Genomic DNA, 23,607 nt, shown 5'->3' with positions numbered 1-23,607 from the left:
GGGGTGTCCAGGTGGCTGGGTTGTTTGAGCCTTCAACTCTTGGTTTCAGCTTGGGTCATGATCTACTGGGTCATGGGATTGAGCCCCATATTGGGCTTCCCACTCAGCGGGGAATCCACTTGAGGATTTTCTCCCTCTGCCTCTCCCCCTACTTGCTGGCTCACTCTCTCAAAAACAAATAAATAAATTAAAAAAAAAAAACAGAATTCTATATTAGTCCCATTTCTAAGTTAAATAGCTTACTCTTAACCACATACTTATAAGTAAATATACATAGACAAATACATGTTACATACACACACACATACACATCCTCATATATATAGTAAATAATTGAAAGACACTTAAACTGTTTTTCCTTTGATCCTTGGGACAACCTTATGTGCTATTAGATACTCTTATCCTTACTGAATAAGGAAATGAAGTCTCAGATGTTTCCCCATCTCACGGTTAGTAAGCAAACAGAGCCAAGATTCAGGCCCAGATAGCCTAATTCCAGAAGCCTGAGCTTATAACTGCTTTGCCGTATTACCTTGAGAGTGAGCATATTCTCTGACAAGGGAAATAGAAAGGGAGAGGTTAAGGACCAAAGGTAAAAACATAAGGAATATCTGCATTTTCAGAAGAGGTAAGGGAAGGATGGAAAGTGGATGGGTCAGCAGGTTGAAGGTGATGAGGTTGGCTCTGGCCGTAACGTAACTGGCAGTGAGAGCCTCAGATACTGGGAGAGCAGCATTGTCTGGTGCCGTCGAGTGGTCAGTGAGAAGGCCAAGCCCTGGATGTCCCATGAAAACACATCTATCTGCTCTTGGGGGAGTTGCTTCAGTAGAGAATATATAGTGGAGGTCAGACATCAAGCATCATGAGCAGGGAGCTCATGGTGAAGCAGCAGAGGATTTACGTGAGTACACATCCACAGACATACACACCTTGCTCCACTGCGTCCAGGTACAAGTAAGAATCTGCCATAATTCCTGGTTGTCTGGGACCTGGATTCAAGCCACAGAAGACTTACGGTTTCCTCTTCCCCAGCCTGGGACTGTGACCAAAGAAGCTTCTCTGAGGACCCAGACTTTCCAGGCTGAAATGTTGGGATCTTCAAGCTGGGATTAGTAAGATGGACATGGGAGCAGAGCGGGGCGGGTCAGCATGCTGCACCACTGTATTAATTTTCAGCGGCCGCTGTAACACATCGCCACACACAGGGTGACTTAAAACAGCAGAAATATGTTCTGTCACAGTCCGGGGGTCATAGAAGTTTGAAGTCCAGGTATTGGCAGGGCGGTTCTTTCTGGAAGTTCTGAAGGAAAATCTGTCCCATGCCTCTTCCAGAGCTTCAGGTGCTCACCAGCAACCTCTGGCCTCCCTTGGCATATAGATGTGTCGCTCCTGTTTCTCTTACTGTTCTCCCCTATGCGTCTGTGTCTGCATCCAGATGTTTCTTAAAAGACATCAGTTATTAAATCAGGGCTCACTCAGACCCACTATGACCTCATCTTAACTTGATGGTACCTACAAAGACCGTATTTCCAAATAGGGTCCCATTCACACATACTGGGAATTCGGACTCCAAGGTATCTCTTTGGGGGCACAATTCTGCCCACACTCTCCACTTCTGTTTGTTTCCTTCTGCGATGGCAAGGTGCCAAGCTCTTTTAGGTTAGCCATAAGAGTTTAGGAGGACTGAGCAGGGTGCGATGGGGTCTCCTGGGCTGGATGTCTCAATACCCCTGGTGAATCTCTGAGTTAGTTCAGAGTCGGTCTCAGCTACATTGTCAGAAGAATTGCCACCACCAGGAAAAGAGTGAACTGTTTGGCTCCATTATTTATTTGTTTATCTATTCCTTGCCAAACTGAGCCTTTTCTCCTCTCTACAGAAATCCATCCAGCCATGGCAACTCCCTCTGCTGCCTTTGAGGCCCTGATGAATGGAGTGACCAGCTGGGATGTTCCCGAAGATGCCATCCCATGTGAACTGCTTCTAATTGGGGAGGCCTCCTTCCCAGTGATGGTGAATGACATGGGCCAGGTCCTCATTGCTGCCTCCTCCTACGGCCGAGGCCGCCTGGTGGTGGTGTCCCATGAGGACTACTTGGTAGAAGCCCAGCTCACTCCCTTTCTCCTCAATGCAGTAGGTTGGCTTTGTTCTTCCCCTGGGGCTCCCATTGGTGTACACCCATCCCTGGCACCCCTGGCCAAAATCCTTGAGGGTTCTGGGGTGGAGGCGAAGATCGAGCCAGAAGTGAAAGACTCCCTGGGGGTTTACTGCATTGACGCCTACAACGAAACCATGACGGAAAAGTTGGTCAAGTTTATGAAACGTGGAGGGGGCTTGCTCATTGGAGGCCAGGCCTGGGACTGGGCCAACCAGGGTGATGATGAAAGGGTGCTTTTCACCTTCCCTGGCAACCTCGTGACCAGTGTGGCCGGCGTGTACTTCACTGACAACAAAGGTGACACGAGTTTCTTTAAAGTCTCCAAGAAGATGCCCAAGATCCCAGTCTTAGTTAGGTAAGTGCACTACCCCAGGGGGGATTTGGTCTCACGTTAAAATCAAGCAACGTTCTTGTCTTTAGGTTTCTCCCAGGCTAACAGGAGAGAACTGACACTTAGGTGTGGATTCACCCTAAATCAACCAGATTTACCCTTCAACAACCAGATCACCCTCAATCAATCAAGGTTCCCCTGGCTGCTGCCATCCCAGACCAGACCACTCAGCTATTTGAGCAGAGAAACTTTTGGCGTCTAGCTTAAAATACAATACTGAATCCCAGAGCTGGCTGGCCTTGCTAATCCAGGAAGGCTCATGGCAGAAGGTTGCTTTCAAATGAAATGTGAAGAAAAGGAAAACAGACATGAGGAACCCCGTAAGACAAAGTGGAAAGAGCTGGGGGGAAGGCTTTGAAATGTCCAGCCAGATGGGATTGGGATGGAAGTAAGAACTAGAGGATCCAAAAGTTGAGATAGAAGAAAAGATAGCATGAGTTGCTTGTGCTAAATTTAGGAGTTAGGGGAGGATTTTATGCCTGGAGGAAAAAGACCTGATGTTGGAGAATGAAGGAGGGAGGTGATGAGTACAAAGACAGGCTACGTGGAAGGTTCTTTAAGAGCACTGCCAGTCTGTTCTGTTCACACTGTGCTCTAGCAGTTACTATAGGGCAGGTGATCAGTAAACGTTTGTTGGCTGGTGATTGGATGGATGAATGAGGGGGCTTAGAGGCTGGAATAGTCCTAGGAGTATAAGAAGTGTACCAGGCCACACCGTGTTGTGTTACAACTCCCAGCATCCTTGGAGCAAAGAACACTGGTATTTCTGCCTGGGGAGCAGAGCAAAGTAGGATTGGGTGAGGAAGGCGTAGCAGGTTAGTATAGATGCATAGGGAATGGGCGGCGGCCTCTTCTCGGCATGGAACATTTGAAGCAAAACCCCACAGGTGCAATGAAGAAAGACAGTTATTCTGAGGCATCGTGATTGGCCAAATTGATCAAATTTCAGCTTACCAATGCTCTTCATCCTAAAGAATAGAGAGGTGAGGGCAGCCCGGGTGGCTCAGCGGTTTAGTGCTGCCTTCAGCCCAGGGCCTGATCCTGGAGGCCCCGGGATCGAGTCCCACATCAGGCTCCCCACATGGAGCCTGCTTCTCCCTCTGCCTGTGTCTGTGCCTGTCATGAATAAATACATAAAATATTAAAAAAAAAAAAGAATAGAGAGGTGAGACTTGACCATAATTCTATTTCTAAACAACCTAATCCCCCTTACTTGTTTTCAAAGATGTTTTTTTCTACCAAAACCATACCTCTTTTTTTCTTTGGCTGTGCCAAAATCATCTCTCATCATCGATGATTCTCGATTTGAGGGGATGGGGAAGTTAGGCTGTACGTGTATGTGTACTCACATATATTGTGCACACAAGTAGAATTAGCTTGAAGACTAATGCTTAAAAAATCAGTTAATGAGGGAGCTGTGCATACCTAAATCAAGTGAATTTCTATGTGAATTAGATCTTAGTAAACCTTTAAAAATTCGTCTCTTAAAAAAAATAAAAAAATAAAATAAAATAAAATAAAATAAAAATACGTCTCTTAGGGATCCCTGGGTGGCTCAGTGGTTTGGCGCCTGCTTTTGGCCCAGGGCGCGATCCTGGAGTCCCGGGATCAAGTCCCGCATCAGGCTCTTGGCATGGAGCCTGCTTCTCCCTCCTCCTGTGTCTCTGCCTCTCTCTCTCCCTCTGTGTCTATCATAATAAATAAATAAATAAATAAATAAATAAATAAATCTTATTAAAAAATAAATAAAAATACGTCTTTTAATAGGACTTTTAAAAAGAATCGGATACAATCAGATTCATTTACAAAGATATGCCATTCAGCATTATTTGTAATAGAAATGAATAGTATGGCTAAATAAATTGTACATTTATTAACCAGCCATTAAAACTGTGTTTCCAAGAATAATTAAGGGCATGGGGAAAATCTTTTAGGAGGTACTGTTAAATGAAATAGAGTAGGATACTAACCTGTTGTTCAATATGTTCCTACTTTTCTTCAAAAAATATAGCTATGTGTAGAAAATATTATAGAAGGAAAAGGTCAAAATAGTTGTAGTAGGTAGATCTCTGGGTCATGGAATAATGGTAGATGATTTTTACTATTAAACTTTTATTTTCCAAACTTTCTACCAAATTTTACTAATAAGGTATATATTTCATTACCTCACTTCACACACAAAAACATTAAAATGCAAGAAAAATCATTCACAAATCACATTAAAGACCTTCCACATCTGTCCGTGCATAAATACTTATATGACACAAATTTAATAAAATAAAAGCCAAATTTGGGCAGCCTGGGTGGCTCAGCAGTTTAGCGCTGCCTTCAGCTCAGGGCGTGATCCTGGAGACCAGGGATCAAGTCCCACGTCAGGCTCCCTGCATGGAGCCTGCTTCTCCCTCTGTCTGTGTCTCTGCCTCTCTCTCTCTTTCTGTGTCTCTATGAATAAGTAAATAAAATGTTTAAAAAAAAAAGCCAAATTTAACTCTGGAAATGATTCACTTTTTTTCACTTAGCTTTTTGACACCTCTGATATACATATAAATATGTCTCTGTGTGTGTGTTGCCAATTGCCAATACTTTTGAATCATGGTCCTTCATGGGATACTCTTTTATACCACTTTTTTCAATATCTCTTATTTTTAAAAGTTTTTATTTTAAGAATAGGTCATAAACCCACAGCTCTTTTCATCTTTGAATATTATACTCCCCATTCATCCATAATTTTTCATTGTTATCATTTTAGTATACACACTATTTTGAATTCCACTCATAAATATTTTCATTCTATATAATCTTTAAAGTTCTATTTGATTCGCTTCATGAGAATGCCTTATTTATTTAATCATTTGCCTGCTGTTGAACATTGGATCTTTCTCCACTCTTGCTGCAATAGGCAGTATTATACAGAACTTTAAAACGTTTTAGAAACCTTAGACAATACGAGATACCAGGATGCTTCTGTTAGAATTCAAGAGGGAGGATTATTTCCATCCCATGCTGAGAGAGGTTCAGACGGAAAACTCCCATGGATTTAGTTACTCTGTCAAAGGATCTTACTTATTTTTAAACCTTCAATTTAGACATGAGAGTGTGAATTCAGGTAACTTTAATCTTACTACTTGTATATGTCTTACTAAATTAAATTCTAAATAAGATCTTGGGATCCTCTCATGCTTCTAATAGTAACCTGTTGTAGGTCTTATCCAGATGAATCAGATTTTTTATCAGAGGAAGCCTACTTTATGATCAGAAGAGCAAAACCCTAAGTATTAAAACCAGAGAATCTACTTTTAGCTTGGTACGAATACCCACAGGTGTCAGGACATGAGCCTCCTAGTCACTGCCCTCACTTCCTGCCTGGAGAGCATTGTCATCTGCATTTAGAACACTAGCCTTCATGCCCTCTGTAAGACCAAGCCACCTGTAGTCTCTTCCCCGAGTGATTTCTACTCTTCTATCAGCTTCATCCTCAATGTCTCTACTGCACCTCCAGCTCTGAGTCCAGTGGTGTTATACTTCATGTGCAAAAGTAGCCTCACTTTCTATTAAGCATTTCTTTTGAAAAAACACTGGGTCCATTGTCGTAAACCACTCATAGTCTCATTGCAGGACTCAGGATTCATATAACCTGGAAAAAAAGCACATATTCTAGAGAAAGCAGACCTCACTAAGTTTCCAAGCTCAGTGTGGTATGTGCTCTATAACCTGGTGCCATAGCCACCCTCTCTAAGCCTCATCTCTGAAGTGAGATTAATAATGGCTACCTTTCTAGGATGGTTATGAGGATTCAGTGAATTAAGAAACATGCTCAAATACCTAAAACACTTTCATTATTTTCACATCCAGCTTCCACACTATGGTATATAAGAGTATGATGTCATGAGTATCATTGAAACCTCCCTAGCATCCATCATTATGATGCCTTACCCTAGATTCAGTATGTTGTCCCAGCTGTGTAAAATATTGGCATTTTATTTTTTTTAAAGATTTTATTTATTTATTCATGAGAGACACAGAGAGAGAGGCAGAGACATAGGAAGAGGGAGAAGCAGGCTCTTCACAGGGAGCCCGATGAGGGACTTGATGCCCAGACCCTGGATCAGGCTTTGCACCGAAGGCAGACTCTCAACCGCTGAGCCACGCAGGCATCCCAGTATTGGCATTTTAGCTCATGTATTTACCTTCTTCTTCCACAAGACTGAGGCAGCATCACAATCAACTGCCACACTTTACCCTCTATATACATTTAATAAAACAGGTACTAGAGACCGAATTGGCTCCACCGATAAGAGATGTGATGCAGATAAAATGCATCATTGGATGATGAATCTAAGGGAGGTTTTAGGAGAATCAACCTAGCCCCTCTTTTGGATAAGAAGTCCCTTTGTCTCATTTTTACCCAAATCTCAGGCTTTTATTAAAGAGTTCCAACTCTGTTGTTCATTTATCCACTTATATAGCCAGCATTTACTGAGGATGTTCTATATCCCAGGCATTATTTCTTATGTCAAGAAAATGGTTTCCAAAGATCTGAGAATTAAAAGCACAGAAACATCATCAGTAAACAGACTGGAAGGAATTGCAGAAACCAAACAACTGTAGTAGGAAGAGAGCTGTGATACTGAGTTTCACTGGTACCCGAAAACCCAAGATCCTACTGCCAGTAAATGCGGTGTGACCTTGGCATATCCTGCTACCCCTTTTCCCCTCTAAATGAAGGGAGTAGAACATCCTTTCCTCCTTTTAGCATTACCCCATTGAGACTGTGGTTTTTTTCAGTCTACAGTGATTCTCATATATACTCAAAGTTATCAGAGATGCCTAGAGAAGAATGTTGTACAAAGGGTCCTGCCCTGAAATGTCTACATGCTCCAAATTCCTCAGCTTGAAAACACCCCTGTGAAACCTGGATTGGCAAATATTACACATTGATAACTATATATATTCCCTTCATTAAACTATATATATTCCCTTCATTATCACACACAATGAAGTCTTTGAATTCCAGATTATTAAAATTTCAGAATTTTGAAAATTGAAACTAGCCCAAACGAAGCAAGAACACTATCAGTTTATGGAAGATAATCACGAATAGGACTTCCCAAGCAGTTTGGAAAACAAAAATATTGAGCAGATAGTAATTAATATGCTTGTTTATAACAAGGATCCACGAATTGTTAGAGGTCACTGCTTATTACATGTTAGCAATTTTCAGGATGCTAAGTATTGAATTTTAAGTCAGGAACATGGCCAGGCGTGGTGGGGGTAAATAGACTGACCTAACTCCTACTCCACCCTTCTCACTGCATGCTTAGTTATGTAGACTAAAATTGCATTAGCTGGTTCTCAAAAAATAAACAGGGAGTTTTAGAGAGTGAATCCAAGTAGGAAGACAGGGCACTTTAGAAGAGTAATTGCTAAATCACAATTCAGATTTCTTTCCCTTTTTATGAACATTTTCCTTTCTTCAGTTTCAAAATACATGCTATAGAAAAATAACTAAAATAATCCAGAATTATGCAAAGTAGAAAGTAAAAGATTCTTTGCCTCCACCTCTCCCTTTGCCCCTGCTAATTCATTCTTTTCCCCAGTTTGGACTGTCTGTTCTGACTTTTCTTCTGTGTGTATGTGTGTACAGAGGGTGGGAGGAGGTAGTGGAAGAGCTGAGGGAACAGAGAGATCTGCAGCGTTTTCACTTAAAGATATATTTATCTTGAACATTTTTCTGTGTGCTCCTGATAAACGTGCATCATCCTTCAGAAAGGCTACGTAGCATTTCACAGTTGGATGTTCCCTAAGTTACATAACCCTTCACATACTCGCACCTGATAAAGTTATTTTCTAGTTTTTCTTCTATGAATAAAGATCTAATGAATAACCTTTCACTAGAGCCCGCACAGGCTAAATATACACCTATTCATTTTATTTTATTTTATTTTATTTTATTTTATTTTATTTTATTGTATTGTATTGTATTGTATTGTATTGTATTGTATTGTATTGTATTGTATTTTACACCTATTCATTTTAAATATTTGGCAGTTTCCTTTTAGAAACTTATTTTGGAAATCCTCCAACATATACAGAAATAGAAATTAGAAGAGTGAACAAACATGCACCCGTCGCCCAGGTGCCACAATTATCAACTCTGGCTAATGGGCCTCCCAACTCATCACCTACCCATTCCTCCCTCTTCTTGTTTGCTTTGAGCAAGTCCCTGACATTCCATCATTCCGTCCAAAAAATAGTGTATCTCTGAAAGATAAGGACTGATATTTAAACATAACCACAATACTGTTATCACATACTTTAAATAGCATTATTATCACATACTTTAAATAACATTATTTTTTCTGACCTAGCAAAATATCAGTAACACTATTGTTTTTGAGAGCATACCATAAATTCTCTAAATATATCCCTTAGATCAACTGGATTATTCATGTTTTCCATAAATTACTTAATTTTAATATACTTGATCTAAAAGATTTCTAAAATCATTGTTTCATATCCACAATGTGATTTTAGAATTGAATTTGGCTTTTACTTTCATATTTCAAAGCTACATTCTGGTATCCTATAAATTCATGAATTTTTTTCATGGTGGGTACATTTTGTCAGTCTAACATATCCATCTTTCTTGCAACTAGTATTTTTCACCTTGAATTCTTTTTTGCCTAGAATGGTAATTACTATTCCTGTTTTTTGCTGTTGTTTGTTTTACTTCTTTCTTGATCCTTTTACGCTTTCTGTATCTTTTCTAAAAGATTTGTCTCTTAGTATAAATCTGATTTTTAACCTAATCAGAGAGCTCTGCCATTTACAATCAAGAAAATTGACACTCTAGTTGCTATCATCTTGCCCAATATTTTCTGTTATACTTTCTTGTTGCTTCTTTTAAAATTATCCCTTACTGACTTTTGCTCCATCCGTTGAGTTTCTTTTTCTCTGCTCACTGTTTGGAAATTACACATGATTTTCTATTCTTCCTGTAGTTCTTTTTAATTTTTTTTTCCCAGATCTTTATTTAAAATTTTTCACACTTATGGGAACATTGCAAGAATAATGTAATGACAAGCATACCCTTCACCTAGATATATCAGTGGTTAGATTTTGTCACATATACTATATAAACACACAGGAACAATTATTTTGCCTAACCATTTGACAGTAAGCTATAGGAAAAGTAACACTTCACATCTAAATATTTCAGCATGTATCTCCTAAAGACAAAGGCATTTTCCAGTATAACCATAATGCAGTGATCTCAAAAAGTGTGCCATTGATACAATACTATTATTTAATGTCCATGTTCATATGTCTGCAGTTGTCCCAACAATGTCTTTTTTAGATTTTTTTTTTAAATAGAGGATCCAACCAAAACATTTGCTACCTTTTCTTCTCTTTCATGATATGAGTGTTTTTGAAGCATCTAGCCCAGTTGTTTTGTGGAATGTCCCTCAGTTTGGATTTGTCTAATTGTTTTTCATGGTTATACACAGTCCAAACATTTTTGGCAAGAATACTACATAGGTGAAATTGTTTTTATTACAATGTATCAAATTGGGAGGCAAGTGACATCGGTTTGACGATTACTGGTGATGATAGAGTTGACCATTTAGTTAAATTGAAGTTAGCCAGATTTCCCTATTGTAATTGTGCCTTTCCCTCTCTTTAACTAGTTTAATCTATGGTGTGACAATTTGAGAGTGTCCTGTTTACCAACAACCTTCCACCCAGTGGTTTTAGGATTTGTTGATGATCTGTGCCTGAGTCAATATTTACAAAAGTGGTTACTTGTACTACACTTAGGTAGCTCCTGCTCCTTTCTTATAAAGATTCATGTGAACTGTCACCTCCTCCAGAAAATTACCCCCAACCCCTCTCATTCTGATATGGATGCCTCTCTTCTGCACACCTGTACCAACATAACCTTCTTCGCTGAGTATAGTTCTGCTTTTAGGTTTCTCCCAAAAGTGGTTGAGATCCTTCTGTCAATAAGAGCTTTCCTTCTTCATTTCCATAGCATTTGTTGTTGATTTTGTGATGGTTTAAAAATTTTGTTTTAGTATCACTCATGTCATGGACCCTTTGAAAAAAAAATCATATGTGCTATAATTCATTTATAGTCAGTGTTTTTTGAAGGTCATGTTGTCTCAAATTTGGCAAGTACTATTACCAACATACTATTATCAAGATCATAAATAATAAGTTTTAAAGATTTCTTTGTATTTATTTTTGTCCTCAGAATATACTGCACTTAGCATAGAAGGTCTGAGTACTATGTTCCAAAGGCACTTGGATTGTTTTTTCATTTGGCTCTACTTTAATATAGGTTTTAGCCCATATTTGTTTAATTAATTTTATTTTTTGAATATGTAAACTTTGAATATGAACATGGTTAAAACAGCAGAGTATATATTCTTTTTAAGTGTAAACACTGAAGATAAACCATATGTTGAACCATAAAATGATTCAAAAAGATTAAAAGGATTGAAATCATACACAGTGTGTTCTGATCACAGTGGTATTACAGTAGAAATCAATAGCATAGACATATCTGGAATATCTAAATATTTGTAAGTTAAAAAAATACATAAATGCTCTACAAGTAAAGAAAGAAATTACAAAGGAAATTAGAAAATATTTTGGACTTAATAAAAATGAAAACACAACCTGTCAAAATTTGTGTAATGCAGTTAAAGTAGTGCTTAGAGAGAAAGGTATGCCTTTAAGTGCTTTTATTAGAAAAGATTAAAGTTTAAATTCAATGACCTAAGTCTTCCACATCAAGAAGCTAAACAAAAAATGAGAACCTTACCCAAAATATATGGAAGGAATAAAGAAGATAATAAAGGTGAGAGCTGAATTCAATGAAATATGAAATAGGCAAACAATAGGGAACATCAGTAAAGTCAAAAGCTTGTTAGTTGAAAAAAATAAAAGTGATAAATGTCTAGATATATTGATAACAAAAACAAGAGAGAGAATTCAAATGATAAATTCTAGGAATGGAATATGGATGATTAATATAGATCCTTCAGATATTAAAAGGATAATAAGGGAATATTATAACTGTATACCAATGAATTTGACAACTTAAATGGACAGATTTCTGGAGAGACACTACTAAAATTGATGCAAGAAGAAACAGAAAATATATGTTAAATGAGTTGGAATTATAATTTAAAACATCCCAGTACTAAATATAATGTGGTTTCCCAGATTGGATCCTAGAAAATATTGGTGGGAAAACTGATGAAATTTGTATAAAGTCTAAAGTTAATAGCATTTTACCAGTTTTAACTTCTTAGTTTTGGCAAATGTACCATGATAGTGTAACATGTTAACATTTGGAAAACTGGGGGAAGAGCATATAAATAAGAACTTGGTACTATATTTGTAAGTTTTATAGTTTTTTATTTTAAATTAAAATTTTTGTTTAAAATGAACAACGTAAAAAAATCCCAATAAGAAAAATTAGACCCAGATAGCTTCACTGATGAATTTTATCAAACATTCAAAGAACAAATAATACTAACTCTACATAAACCCTTCAAGAAAATAGAAGAGGAGGAAAATTTTTGCAACTTGATTTATTAAACCAGTATTTCTCTGATGCTAAAGCCAGAGAACGACATTGCAAGAAAACTATAGAATAGTATCCCTCATGAACAAAGATGCAAAAATTCTTAATAAAATATTGTAGAAAGAATAAAAGTAATACATAAAAAGGATACCGCATCATGATCAAGTATGGCTTATCCTAGGAATGCACGGCTGGCTTAACATTCTAATGTGGAAGTAATTCACCAAATTAACAGAATAGGGAGAGAAAAAAAAGCATACAATTCAATATGTGTGCACACACACACACACAGAGACACACACAAGCATTTGACAGAGTTCAGTACCAAATCCTAATAATATTTTACTTAGAAATAAAAAGGAACTTCTACTCTTTGATGAGTCAGTCATCTTTGAAAAAGCTATAGCTAAGAATATGCTTAGTGGTGAAATACCCTAAGATTGGAAACAAGACAAGGAATAATACTGCTCTTGCTGTTGTTATTCAACATTGTGCTAAAGGTCCCAGCCATTACAGTAAGGCAAGTAAAAAAAGGCACAGAGATGAAAAAGTAAGAAGTAAACCTATGTTTATTTGCAGAAAACATGCTCATCTACATAAAAAATTATTTAAAACTACAAAAAATACTAAAATAATTGAATTTAGCAAGGCTGCAGGATATAGTCAATATACAAAAATCAATTACATTTTTATATACTAGCAGCCAGAAATTGGTAACTGAAATTTAAAATACGGTATCAGTTAAAACAGGACACAAAATTGTGAAATACTAATGAATAATGTTAATAAAATATATATAAGACCTATATCATGAAAACTATAAAATGTCACTGATAGGGATTAAGACCTAAAGAAATGGAGAAATATACCACATTAGTGAATCAGAACACACAATATTTTTAAGATGTCAGTTTTGCCCTAAATGATGTATAGAGTCATTGTAGTCCTAACCAAAGTGCAAATGGATTCTAAAATTAATGCAAAGGAAAGGAACTAACATAACCTAATTTCAGTATTCATTAGAAACGCTGAAGCAATCAAAATACCGTGGCATTGGCATAAGGATACGCATACAGATAATGAAACGGACTGCATGGTTCAGAAATAGACTCACAGATCCATGCTCAATTATTTTTTGGCAAAGGTGCCAAGGTAATTCAAAGAGGAAAAGAGAATTGTTTCAACATATGGTTCTGGAATAAATGGATACCCTCATGGTGAAAAGGGGAATCCTGATGCTTATCCCACTCCATACAAAACTAAATGCAGAAGCTAGAATTCATAAACTTCTATTTTTTTTGTTTGTTCGTTAAAGATTTCTAAATGAATGCACAGGAGAGATTATCTGTGACTTTAGGGTAGGCAGAGATGACCTAGATAGGACACAAAAAGTCCATAAGCCAAAAGAGGAAAAGATTAATAAATTGAGCTTCATCAAAAAAATTTTAATAATTTCTACAGTTCAAGAGACAGTATTAAGAAAACAAAAGGCAAGCTACAGATTAGAAAAGTTATTTGCAGTACCTATATCTGACAATGGACTTGCATTGAGCATACATAGAAAACTCTTACATCTCAATAAGAAGATAAACAATCCAGTAAAAAATAAATAAAAGGATAAAATATTTTAAATAGTTCACAGAAGATAAACTGTGAAAAGCCAATAAGCCCATGAAAAGATTCTCAACATTGTTAGTCATCAGAGAAATGCAAATTAAAATCACAATTAGATACCATACACCCCTCCACTAGAATTGTTCCTAAAAAAAAATCACAAATGAAGTGTTGGCAAGAATGTAGAGCAACTGGAACTCTCATACCTTACCCGTTGGGAATGTACGACGATACAACCACTTTAGAAAACAATTTCTTATAAATTTAAACCTACTCTTACCATACTACTCCGCCATCTCATTCCTATGTGTTTATCCAGAAGAAAGGCAAAACATATCTACACAAAAATTTTGTACATGAATGTTCATGGCCGCAAGCCGTAAGCTGGAGGCTACCCAAATGTTCATCAACGGATGAATGCATAAACAAAATGTGATATATCCATCCAGTGGCATACTACTCCTCAGTAAAAAGGAATGGATTACTGAGAGACTCAATAATAACATGGATGGCTCTCAAAAATGTATTCTAAGTGAAAAATGCCAAACACGAGAGTATATGCTTTATGACTCCATATATATGAAACTTTAGAAAAAGGCAGAAAGCAAGCACGTCAGTTGTTGCCTGGGGACTGGATTGATTGAAATGGGGCAAAAGGTAGCTTTCCGTGGTGATGGAAATGTCCTGTAATTTTATTGTGATTATACAAGCATATCAATGTAATAAAATCTCATCAAGATGTACACTTTAAATGAATTTTACCACATGTCAGTGAAGTTGATTTTTCAAAATTGGCATGTTCAACACAATATTAAATGAGAACAAAGTTGGAGGAATGACATTATCTGACTTCAAGACTCACTATAGCTACAGTAAACAAGAGTGTGGTATTTGTGGAAAAACAGACCAATTGAACAGAATAGAGAGCCCAGAAATAGACCCACAGAAATATGGTCATCTGATCTTTGACACAGGAGCAAAGGCCATGCAATAGAGCAAAGAAAGCCCTCAGAAATGGTCAGAAATGGTGCTGGAAATGGACATCCAGAGGCAAAAAAAAAAAAAAAAAGTGAATCTAGATACAGTCCTTATAGCTTTCATAAAATAACTCAAAACAGATCCCAGACCTAAAACAGAACTATAGGGGCAGCCTGGGTGGCTCAGCAGTTTAGCCCTGCCTTCAGCTCAGGGCGTGATCCTGGAGACCCAGGATCAAGTCCCACGTCAAGCTCCCGGCATGGAGCCTGCTTCTCCCTCTGCCTGTGTCTCTGCCTCTCTCTCTCTCTCTCTCTCATGAATAAATAAATAAAATCTTTAAAAAAAAAACTATAAAACTCCTAGTAGATAACAGAAAATAATCCTAGATGACCTTGAATATGGCTATGACATTTTAGACATAATACCAAAGATCCATGAAAGAGATAATCGATAGGCTGGGCTTCATTAAAATTAAAAGCTTCTGTTCTGCAAAAGACAGTATCAAGAGATAAAGCAAGCCACAGACTGGGAGGAAATATTTGCAGAAGACACATCTGATAAAGGGTTATAATCCAAACTATACAAATAACTCTTAAAATAACAGTAAAACAATCCAATTTTTTTTAAATGGTCCAGAAACCTTAACAGACACTTCACCAAGATGTACAGATGTCGGATAATCATATGAGAAAAACACTTCACATCCTGTGTCATCAGGGAAATGCAAAGTAAAACGATAAGGTATCACTCTGCCGAAAATCCAAAACACTGACACCACCAAATGCTGATGAGGATGTGGAGTATCCGGAACTCTCTGTTCATTGCTGATGGGAATGCAAAACGGTACGGTCACTTTGGAAGACGGTTTAGCAGTTTCTTACAAAACTAAACTGCTTCTTACTGTAGGATCCAGCAATCACACTCCTTGCTATTTACGCAAAGGAGTTATGGCCACACAAAAACCTGCCCACGGATGTTTGTAGCAGCTCTGTTCATAACTGCAAAAACATGGAAGTAACCAAGATGTCCTTCAGGAGGGGAATGGATAAATAAATTGTGGCATGTTCAGACAATGGAATATTATTTGATGCTAAAAAGAAATGAGCTAATAAGCCGTTAATTAACAGACGTTCCAATCATACATTCTGATTCCAACTATTTTCAATTAATGTATCTTTGTAACTATTCCTTGACAATATTTAGAACCCTCTCATTTTTTTTTTCCATGATGGCATTCTGTTCCAGTCTGGGAACATACCATAGTGTAGTCAACCAGTATTGAATCAATGGGCGTTCACGTGGCTTTCCATTTTACTGGAGTTGTGCCTTTTGGCTGATTTTCTAGAGATAGAATTGCTAGGTCAAAGAATAAATGTTTGCATATTTTTGTTAGAAATTGCCAGATTCATCTCCAGATTGGGTTGCATCACTTGGCCTTCTCACCAGCAATGGAAAAAAAATGCCTATTTTACCCACACAAGTCCAACAGAACAGTTATCTGACTTCTGAATTTTTGTTAGTCTGATAGCTGGGAAATGGTATCACAATGTAGTTGTAATTTACACTCTTTTTCTCCAAGTCAGTCAGTGCCTGAGTCATTTGTGGTTTTCTTGTGGTTGCCAACTGTCTTTTCACATGTTCTGCCTGTTTTCTGATGTGTTTTTGGTGTTCTCCTCAGTTTAAGGGTTCCTTACAGATTAGGAATATTCATCTTTTATCTGTGGTTTATAGGGTGCTTGCCTTGTGAGCGAACTTAGTATTTTTGCCAATCAAAAATGTTTACGTAGCTAACGTTATCAGTCTTTTCTATCATAACATCTGATTTGGGATCATGCCCAGATTGTGAGATTTCACTCTTGGTTTCCTATAGTACTTGTGTGGTTTCCTTTTGAAAAATTTACTTTTCTGGTGCATTTGGAATCTTGTCTGGTGTGTTGTGTAATGTAGGGTATCCTATTTATCTTTTTCAAAATGCCTGTCCAGCCCTCCCAACAACATTTATGAAAGTATCGGTCTTTTCCTAATAATATAAGATGCCACCTTTATTATAAACTAACTAGTAGCCATATTTACTGCTGCCTTTATTTTTTAAATATTTTTAGATCTGAGTTGAGAATTAGCTAAATTTTATAGTCTACATCTCCATTCAAATCAAGAACTTCCTTTATCTCTTTAATGCACTTTCCATGCTCACCCCCTACCTCCCGTGTTTTGTTGAAATCATCTGGTATTTTGGTTCCAATTGGATTTTGCCTTGGTTTCATTCTTCCTGTGTTATCATCCTGGCTCTACTAACTTGGAATTATTTCTTAGCAACAGCAGGTGTCATTGGACCTTTATCAGCAGTTTCTTGGCATTCGTTATAAATTATACTGATATCCTTGCCCACCACTGTTTTGTGAAGCCAATTTGTTCCTCTGTTGTATTTCTTTTTCTTTTACAGACCTACAGGGTAACCTCAAGTAACTTTTTGGGAAAACTTTCATGAGTGGTACATTTCTAAGCCCTTGGTACGGTTTCAGGATTTCCATGTGCCAACAAAGAGTCTTAGGAGGCTAATTATCAGAGTATTTGCACTGCCCTCAAATACGTTGTTTTTAGGGCACTGGTTTCACTTGTTTCTTTGTACGTAATTTCTTCTCTTTTGCTTTGTTTTCTTTCTGATGGCCTTCAAAGCTTTTTCTTTGTTTGAAGTTCATTAGTTTATCGGTAATCAGCTAGATCCTGCTCTTCATTTCATTTACCCTACTTTGCATTCAGGGAGTCCTGTCATTCTAAGGAATAAGATCTATTTTTCAGTAAAAGGCAATTGCATGTAATTGTAGGTTTGTTGCTACTTTCTTCTCTTTCTGCTTTGCTTTTTTAACTCTTGCTTGCCAGATCTTCTCCTTGGTCCATCCTTCTCAACTTTTTCTGCTAATGATTTTCTTTTTGCCTTTTAACACTGCTCTCTGCAATTACCACTTGACTCAGTTTTACCATTGACCTATTCATAGCGTTTCTATCCATCAAGATTTACTTTCTGTCCATATATTAAAATTGAGATGCCTGTTTGGCAATTGTATTTTTATTCTAATGAGTAACTTTTAATAGCAGTAACTTCTTTTTTCTTTTGAAAAGAGAGATAATACCTCATCTCAGAACTCTCCAATGATATACAGCATTTGTTTAGGACTTTCTTCTCCACTTATCACTCTTATTTCCTAGGGTGTTGGCTTTCTTTGGTTAGGTCAGTGCTTCTCTTTTATGCTGTTACTTTTCATCAAATATTTGGTGATTCTTGTTTCTTTAAATGTTAAATGGCATTGAAATGCTCGATTGATCATTATTGGTTACTGAAGCGTATTTTCTCAAGACAAATGATAATCCCTCTTTTTGTTTTCGTGATCATTTTCTTTCACATATATGCAGTTACAGATTCTTCTGTGCTCATGGATTTCTGATCTGTCTGATTCCATTTGATTTATATTTTCGGTAAATTCTTACTAGCATAGTTTACTGATTGTGCCCTTTTCAAAACAGAGTATAATCATGAATTTATTCTGATTTTAAAATTTTTGTTTCATTTCAGATGAGAATGAGAAAGAAAAGTAAAAATCCAGTTCATATTTTTTTCAGTTTATGAAACAAAAATTTATCCCCCTCTGCACATAAGTCATGGCTGTTAGAAATAACAGATAGATGTCTCTGAGGGTGTCCCCTCTCCCCGACCCAGGCTAAGCATGAGCAGGACCTCACCTAGGGACATTGTCTAGATGAGATCCTAGTGATTGAGTGTTTGGGCCTCAAGTTTGCACATTCGATATCGGCCACCTCATCATAATAGGCTAGTGTATAAATCTTGATGCCAGTATTAATCTAAAACACAGTAGCCTACCTCTTCACTGACTTCATTTGTAAAATAATTGCATGAAATTTATAAAAACTCATTATGAGAATTAAAACGTTTTTCACTTAATTTTGTATACATGTAAAGTAATAGAAACCTTAAAAATTATTTTTTTAATTTTAGAATCACAGAATTAAAGATAGCCTGTCCAAGATATTGCTTGAGAAATGAATAGGTCACAGAACTACAACATTCTGCTTGGCCTGACCCATGATTTCTTTGTTTAGGCAGTCAATCATCAGAAGTAAGATTATAAATTATAGTGGTTTAGTAAACTTGGAATCAGAGCAGGAAGAGCTAGTTGAACGATTTCAGTGGTTGGTGCTTCAAGGAGCTGGAGAGGCAGTAGTAAGGTGATACTTTTGTGTTCAGGAAAGGATCATACCTACTAAGAGTACCAGTTTCCCATCACTTAACTGGAGTTCTTACAACCAAGAGAGTGCAACACAGATACGCCATTAGGCTGTCTACTTGACTTGTTTTTCAGTATTTGCATGCAGCTGCCTTCTCATCCTGTAGTTGCCACACCTTTACCTAACAAAACTGGCATAACCAGCTCTGGGATCTTCCGGCTGTTAGAGGTCACTGTGCCTCTTCCCCCCTATTGATCCCCTAGGTACCCAGGGCTGCATCGCCCATTTGGGGGACATGGCAGTCCTGAAGTCGTACAGGAGTTTGTTACTCACAGACGGGTACAGATGGTCCTGAGAAACCCCTTATAGCATGGATATGGGACTCCTGAGAGTCGGCAATGAGTGGATGGAGTGCTGCGAGTAGATGGTCAATCCTTTTGAGTTCAAGTAACCAGAGGGTCTCTACTAGAGTTGAAGCCAGCCCACTCCTCTGCCCCACCTTTTGAGATAATAGTGATTCTTCAATGGTGCCACCAACTCAGCCCTCCATTGACTTTATTTGCAGAAAATTGGCTGCATGAAATTTACAAATGAGACTCTTTATAAGAACGAAAACATGATTTCCCATTCAGTTGTTTACATCATGCCCAAAAGGCTGAAATAAACACTGCAACCTAGAATATTTATGCTATGATATTGGGTAAGCATGGCACGGCTTCCCCTGGGATTTCCTTTGGAGACTTTGCATTGCAAGAGGGGGCAGACCAGAATTGATGTCCCTGTGTCTTCCCTCAGACCAGCCTCCACACCCAGTCAGGGCAGAGACGCCCACTTTATCCTCCCAGCAGTCCTGCGAGAGCTAGAAGCGATCACATTAGTAAAGCTGACACTTGCTGTGTGGGGCGCGCTCTCTGTTCCCAGAGCTTCGTGTGGCCACTCCTTTAATAGACAATGCCTGTGTCTTTTGCAGCTGTGAAGACGATCTCTCCGAGGACAGAGAGGAGCTCCTGCACGGGATTTCAGAGCTGGACATCAGCAACTCGGATTGCTTCCCGTCCCAGCTGCTGGTGCACGGGGCTCTCGCCTTTCCCCTGGGGTTAGATTCCTACCACGGCTGTGTCATAGCGGCTGCCCGCTACGGCCGGGGCCGCGTGGTCGTGACTGGCCACAAGGTGTTATTCACGGTGGGCAAACTGGGCCCCTTTCTGCTCAATGCCGTGCGCTGGCTGGACGGGGGCCGCAGAGGCAAGATCGTGGTGCAGACGGAACTGAGGACACTGAGCGGCCTGCTCGCGGTGGGGGGCATAGACACCAGCATCGAGCCCCACCTGACCAGCGACGCGAGTGTCTATTGCTTTGAACCCGTGAGTGATGTGGGGGTCAAGGAGCTGCAGGAGTTTGTAGCTGAGGGCGGGGGGCTGTTCGTCGGAGCCCAAGCGTGGTGGTGGGCCTTCAAGAACCCCGGAGTGTCCCCTCTGGCCCGGTTCCCAGGAAACCTCCTCCTCAACCCCTTTGGCATCAGCATCACCAGCCAAAGCCTCAACCCAGGGCCCTTCCGCACTCCTAAGGCAGGGATAAGGACCTACCACTTCCGTTCCACCCTGGCCGAGTTCCAGGTCATAATGGGCAGGAAAAGAGGGAATGTGGAGAAAGGCTGGCTGGCCAAGCTGGGGCCGGATGGGGCAGCTTTCCTCCAGATCCCCGCCGAAGAGATCCCTGCCTACATGTCTGTGCACCGGCTCCTGAGGAAGCTGCTGAGTCGGTATCGGCTCCCGGTGGCAACCCGAGAGAACCCCGTCATCAATGACTGCTGCAGGGGTGCTATGCTTTCCCTGGCCACTGGCCTGGCCCACTCTGGAAGTGACCTCTCGCTGTTGGTGCCGGAAATCGAAGACATGTACAGCAGCCCCTATCTGCGTCCCTCCGAGTCTCCCATCACCGTTGAGGTCAACTGCAACAATCCTGGTATGGAATTGGGGGGGGCGGGGTGAGCGCTCAGAGTGGGGGGTGTGGAAGTGGGGCCATCTCCACCCGTGGCCGGGCGCTGTCAAGGAGATGGGGGTGGGGGTGTCAGGTGACATTTGCAAGAGTTGAGTCGGGGCGGGCATGAAGAGAGAGAGCCGTGTGGAGCTCCCGAAGGGGCTGTGTACACTCTGGGGGGGAGATGGTGTCATGGGGGAGGGATCAAGGGACCATTCCTGTGCTTTGGCAGGCACCAGATACTGCTGGATGAGCACTGGGCTCTACATTCCTGGAAGGCAGATCATAGAGGTCTCGCTGCCTGAAGCTGCTGCCTCTGCTGATCTGAAGGTAAGGCCGTGCCCTGTGGCCACATCACGCAGAACCCAGATATCCTGGCTTTCACGGTTGCCGTCTTGTGTGATCTCACAAAAACCCTGTTGGCAACGTGGCATGTACTTTTACCCCATTTTAAGGGTGAGGCAAATGAGCTGCACGTTGTGTGTCAATGATACTCCAATCAATCCACCAATAGATCTGACACATTTCAGAGCCCAGGGCTCCATCCTAACCAACGTCTGGCTCTTAAGTTTTGTGCTTTTCACTTAGGTCCTAGAGTGGGGAACAAGGACAGCACCAAACAGGGACACATGGCTGGCTCAGTCAATAGAGCATGTGACTCTTACTCTCAGGGTTGGGAGTTCAAGCCCCATCATGCCATGGAAACTCCTTTAAAAAATAGTAATAAAACTTTTTTTTAAAGAAGATAATTCCATAAAAAATTTAAAAAGCTGAAAAAAACAAAAAGCAGCAGATGGAGGGCACCCTGGCACGCAGGATTGTTCAGACAACCTCAGTCCCCTTTTGGTGCCTGGGGAAGGCGATCTCCTAGTGGAGCACAAGGTTTTCCTGCATCTTCCCTGGGACACTGAAGACTGGTCCCTGCTTCCCCGGTCCACCTTCAGTCTGTCGCTTACACATACACACACACACACACACACTGATAGAAAATTAAAGAGCCATCCTGCTTTGTCCCCCGTGAGAGTCTTTTGACTGGTAGGATCTGCGCTGTGCCTGCACCTGTCCTGGAACATGTTTTGCATAAACCTGGGAGGAGAATCCCAGGACTCCACCCAGTCAGGGAGCTGCCGCATGGCCGGGGAGGGGGTCATTAGAGAAGGGGAGGAGCTGAGTCCACCCTCCAGTTTATCAGCCGATCACACTGCCTCCCACTGGGAGTCAGCGAGGTCCCCTCTGCCCCATTCCCAAGGCCAGAATCACCACAATGAAACAGGCAACCCAGGATTCGGTGGGTTATAGAGACACCCAGAGTGGGGGGCCGCCCTCCTCAGCATTAGCCTGGGGGGCTATACCAGGTGTACCTTGCTCCAGCATCTCAACATGACCCTATGTGGAGCTGACTCCCCTGGGAGGTCATTTATACAATTCAGTCCGCACAGCCTTGAGGAATGATGGAGTTGCGTAGGCTTGCATGGGGTTGTGACCCAGAGACCCTTCCTGCCCTCACCTCCTGGGAGCCTCCTGCTTTCCACTTGCACACAACCCAGGGTGACTCTGAGGGGGGATCTCTCCGCTCCAGATACAGATTGGCTGCCACACTGATGACCTGACCAGAGCCAGCAAGCTGTTCCGAGGCCCGCTTGTGATTAACCGGTGCTGCCTGGACAAGCCCACCAAGTCCATCACCTGCCTCTGGGGCGGCCTGCTGTATATCATTGTGCCTCAGAGCAGCAAACTCGGCTCTGTGCCCATCACTGTCAAGGGGGCCGTGCACGCCCCGTACTACAAGCTGGGTGAGTGGAGCTGCGGGGTGAACCCCAGGGGAGTGGGAGAGCCAGGGCAGGAGATCATCTGGGGCTGTTTGGTGTAGGAAGAGAGAAAGTCCAGGTTGGTAGAGGGGAGGGAGCTAGGTTTCCTTAGATTCAGCTTTGGGGCCAAGCGGATTAAGACCAAACCACATTCATGGGGCCTTCGTAGAAAGAGGACAAAAACGGGGATATGGTCACTCGTGACCTTGGTGCTCTCCTCCTGGAGTTCAAGTTGTACGTTTTAACATAAGGGATTTAGGAAAGTGAGTTTCGAGCCCCATGACCTCTCTTCCCAGGGGAGACCTCCCAGGAAGAGTGGAAGAGGCGTATCCAGGAGAATCCAGGTCCCTGGGGAGAACTGGCTACGGACAACATCATCCTGACAGTGCCAACCGCCAATCTCCGTACCCTGGAGAACCCTGAGCCTCTGCTTCGCCTCTGGGACGAGGTGATGCAGGCTGTGGCACGGCTGGGGGCCGAGCCCTTCCCTTTGCGTCTGCCTCAGAGGATCGTTGCTGACGTCCAGATCTCAGTTGGTGGGTACTCTGGGGGAGCCAGCCCTCTGTGCATGCTGCGCCTGGCGGCCTTCCTGTTTCTCCTGCAGTGGGCAGCCAGCGTGGTAAACGTGCTCTAGCAAGATATAGAAGATGCAAACCTTGCTATCTAAATGGAAGCGGGGGGATGCATCAAAAAAAACAAAAAAAAACAAAAAAAACCTCAACTGTATTCCCCAACAGAAAATTGGAAACTCCCTAAATGTCCAGCAGGACAGAGTGGGGAGGTAATATAACGTGCATACCTTCCGACAGACACTGAAGGACACATTTAAAGTGATATTTTGAT

At 40.6% G+C, this 23,607-nt stretch overlaps 1 protein-coding gene across 5 annotated transcripts in view; it reads left to right on the top strand.

Annotated features, from left to right (window-relative positions):
• Positions 1–23,607, top strand: part of TCAF1 (TRPM8 channel associated factor 1) — a 52,150-nt gene that overhangs the window by 20,380 nt on the left and 8,163 nt on the right. For all 5 annotated transcript variants that reach the window (XM_072777557.1, XM_072777558.1, XM_072777554.1 and 2 more), the window contains exons 2-6: positions 1,878–2,511; positions 19,947–20,941; positions 21,189–21,286; positions 22,536–22,749; positions 23,061–23,300. In XM_072777557.1, coding sequence (XP_072633658.1) covers positions 1,892–2,511; positions 19,947–20,941; positions 21,189–21,286; positions 22,536–22,749; positions 23,061–23,300 — 2,167 coding nt within the window. In that variant the 5' untranslated portion in view covers positions 1,878–1,891. The remainder of the gene's footprint in view (positions 1–1,877; positions 2,512–19,946; positions 20,942–21,188; positions 21,287–22,535; positions 22,750–23,060; positions 23,301–23,607) is intronic.

The sequence above is a fragment of the Canis lupus genome, chromosome 15 (assembly GCF_048164855.1).
Source record: "Canis lupus baileyi chromosome 15, mCanLup2.hap1, whole genome shotgun sequence".
Lineage (NCBI taxonomy): Eukaryota > Metazoa > Chordata > Mammalia > Carnivora > Canidae > Canis > Canis lupus.
This window is presented reverse-complemented; position numbering and strand designations above follow the sequence as displayed.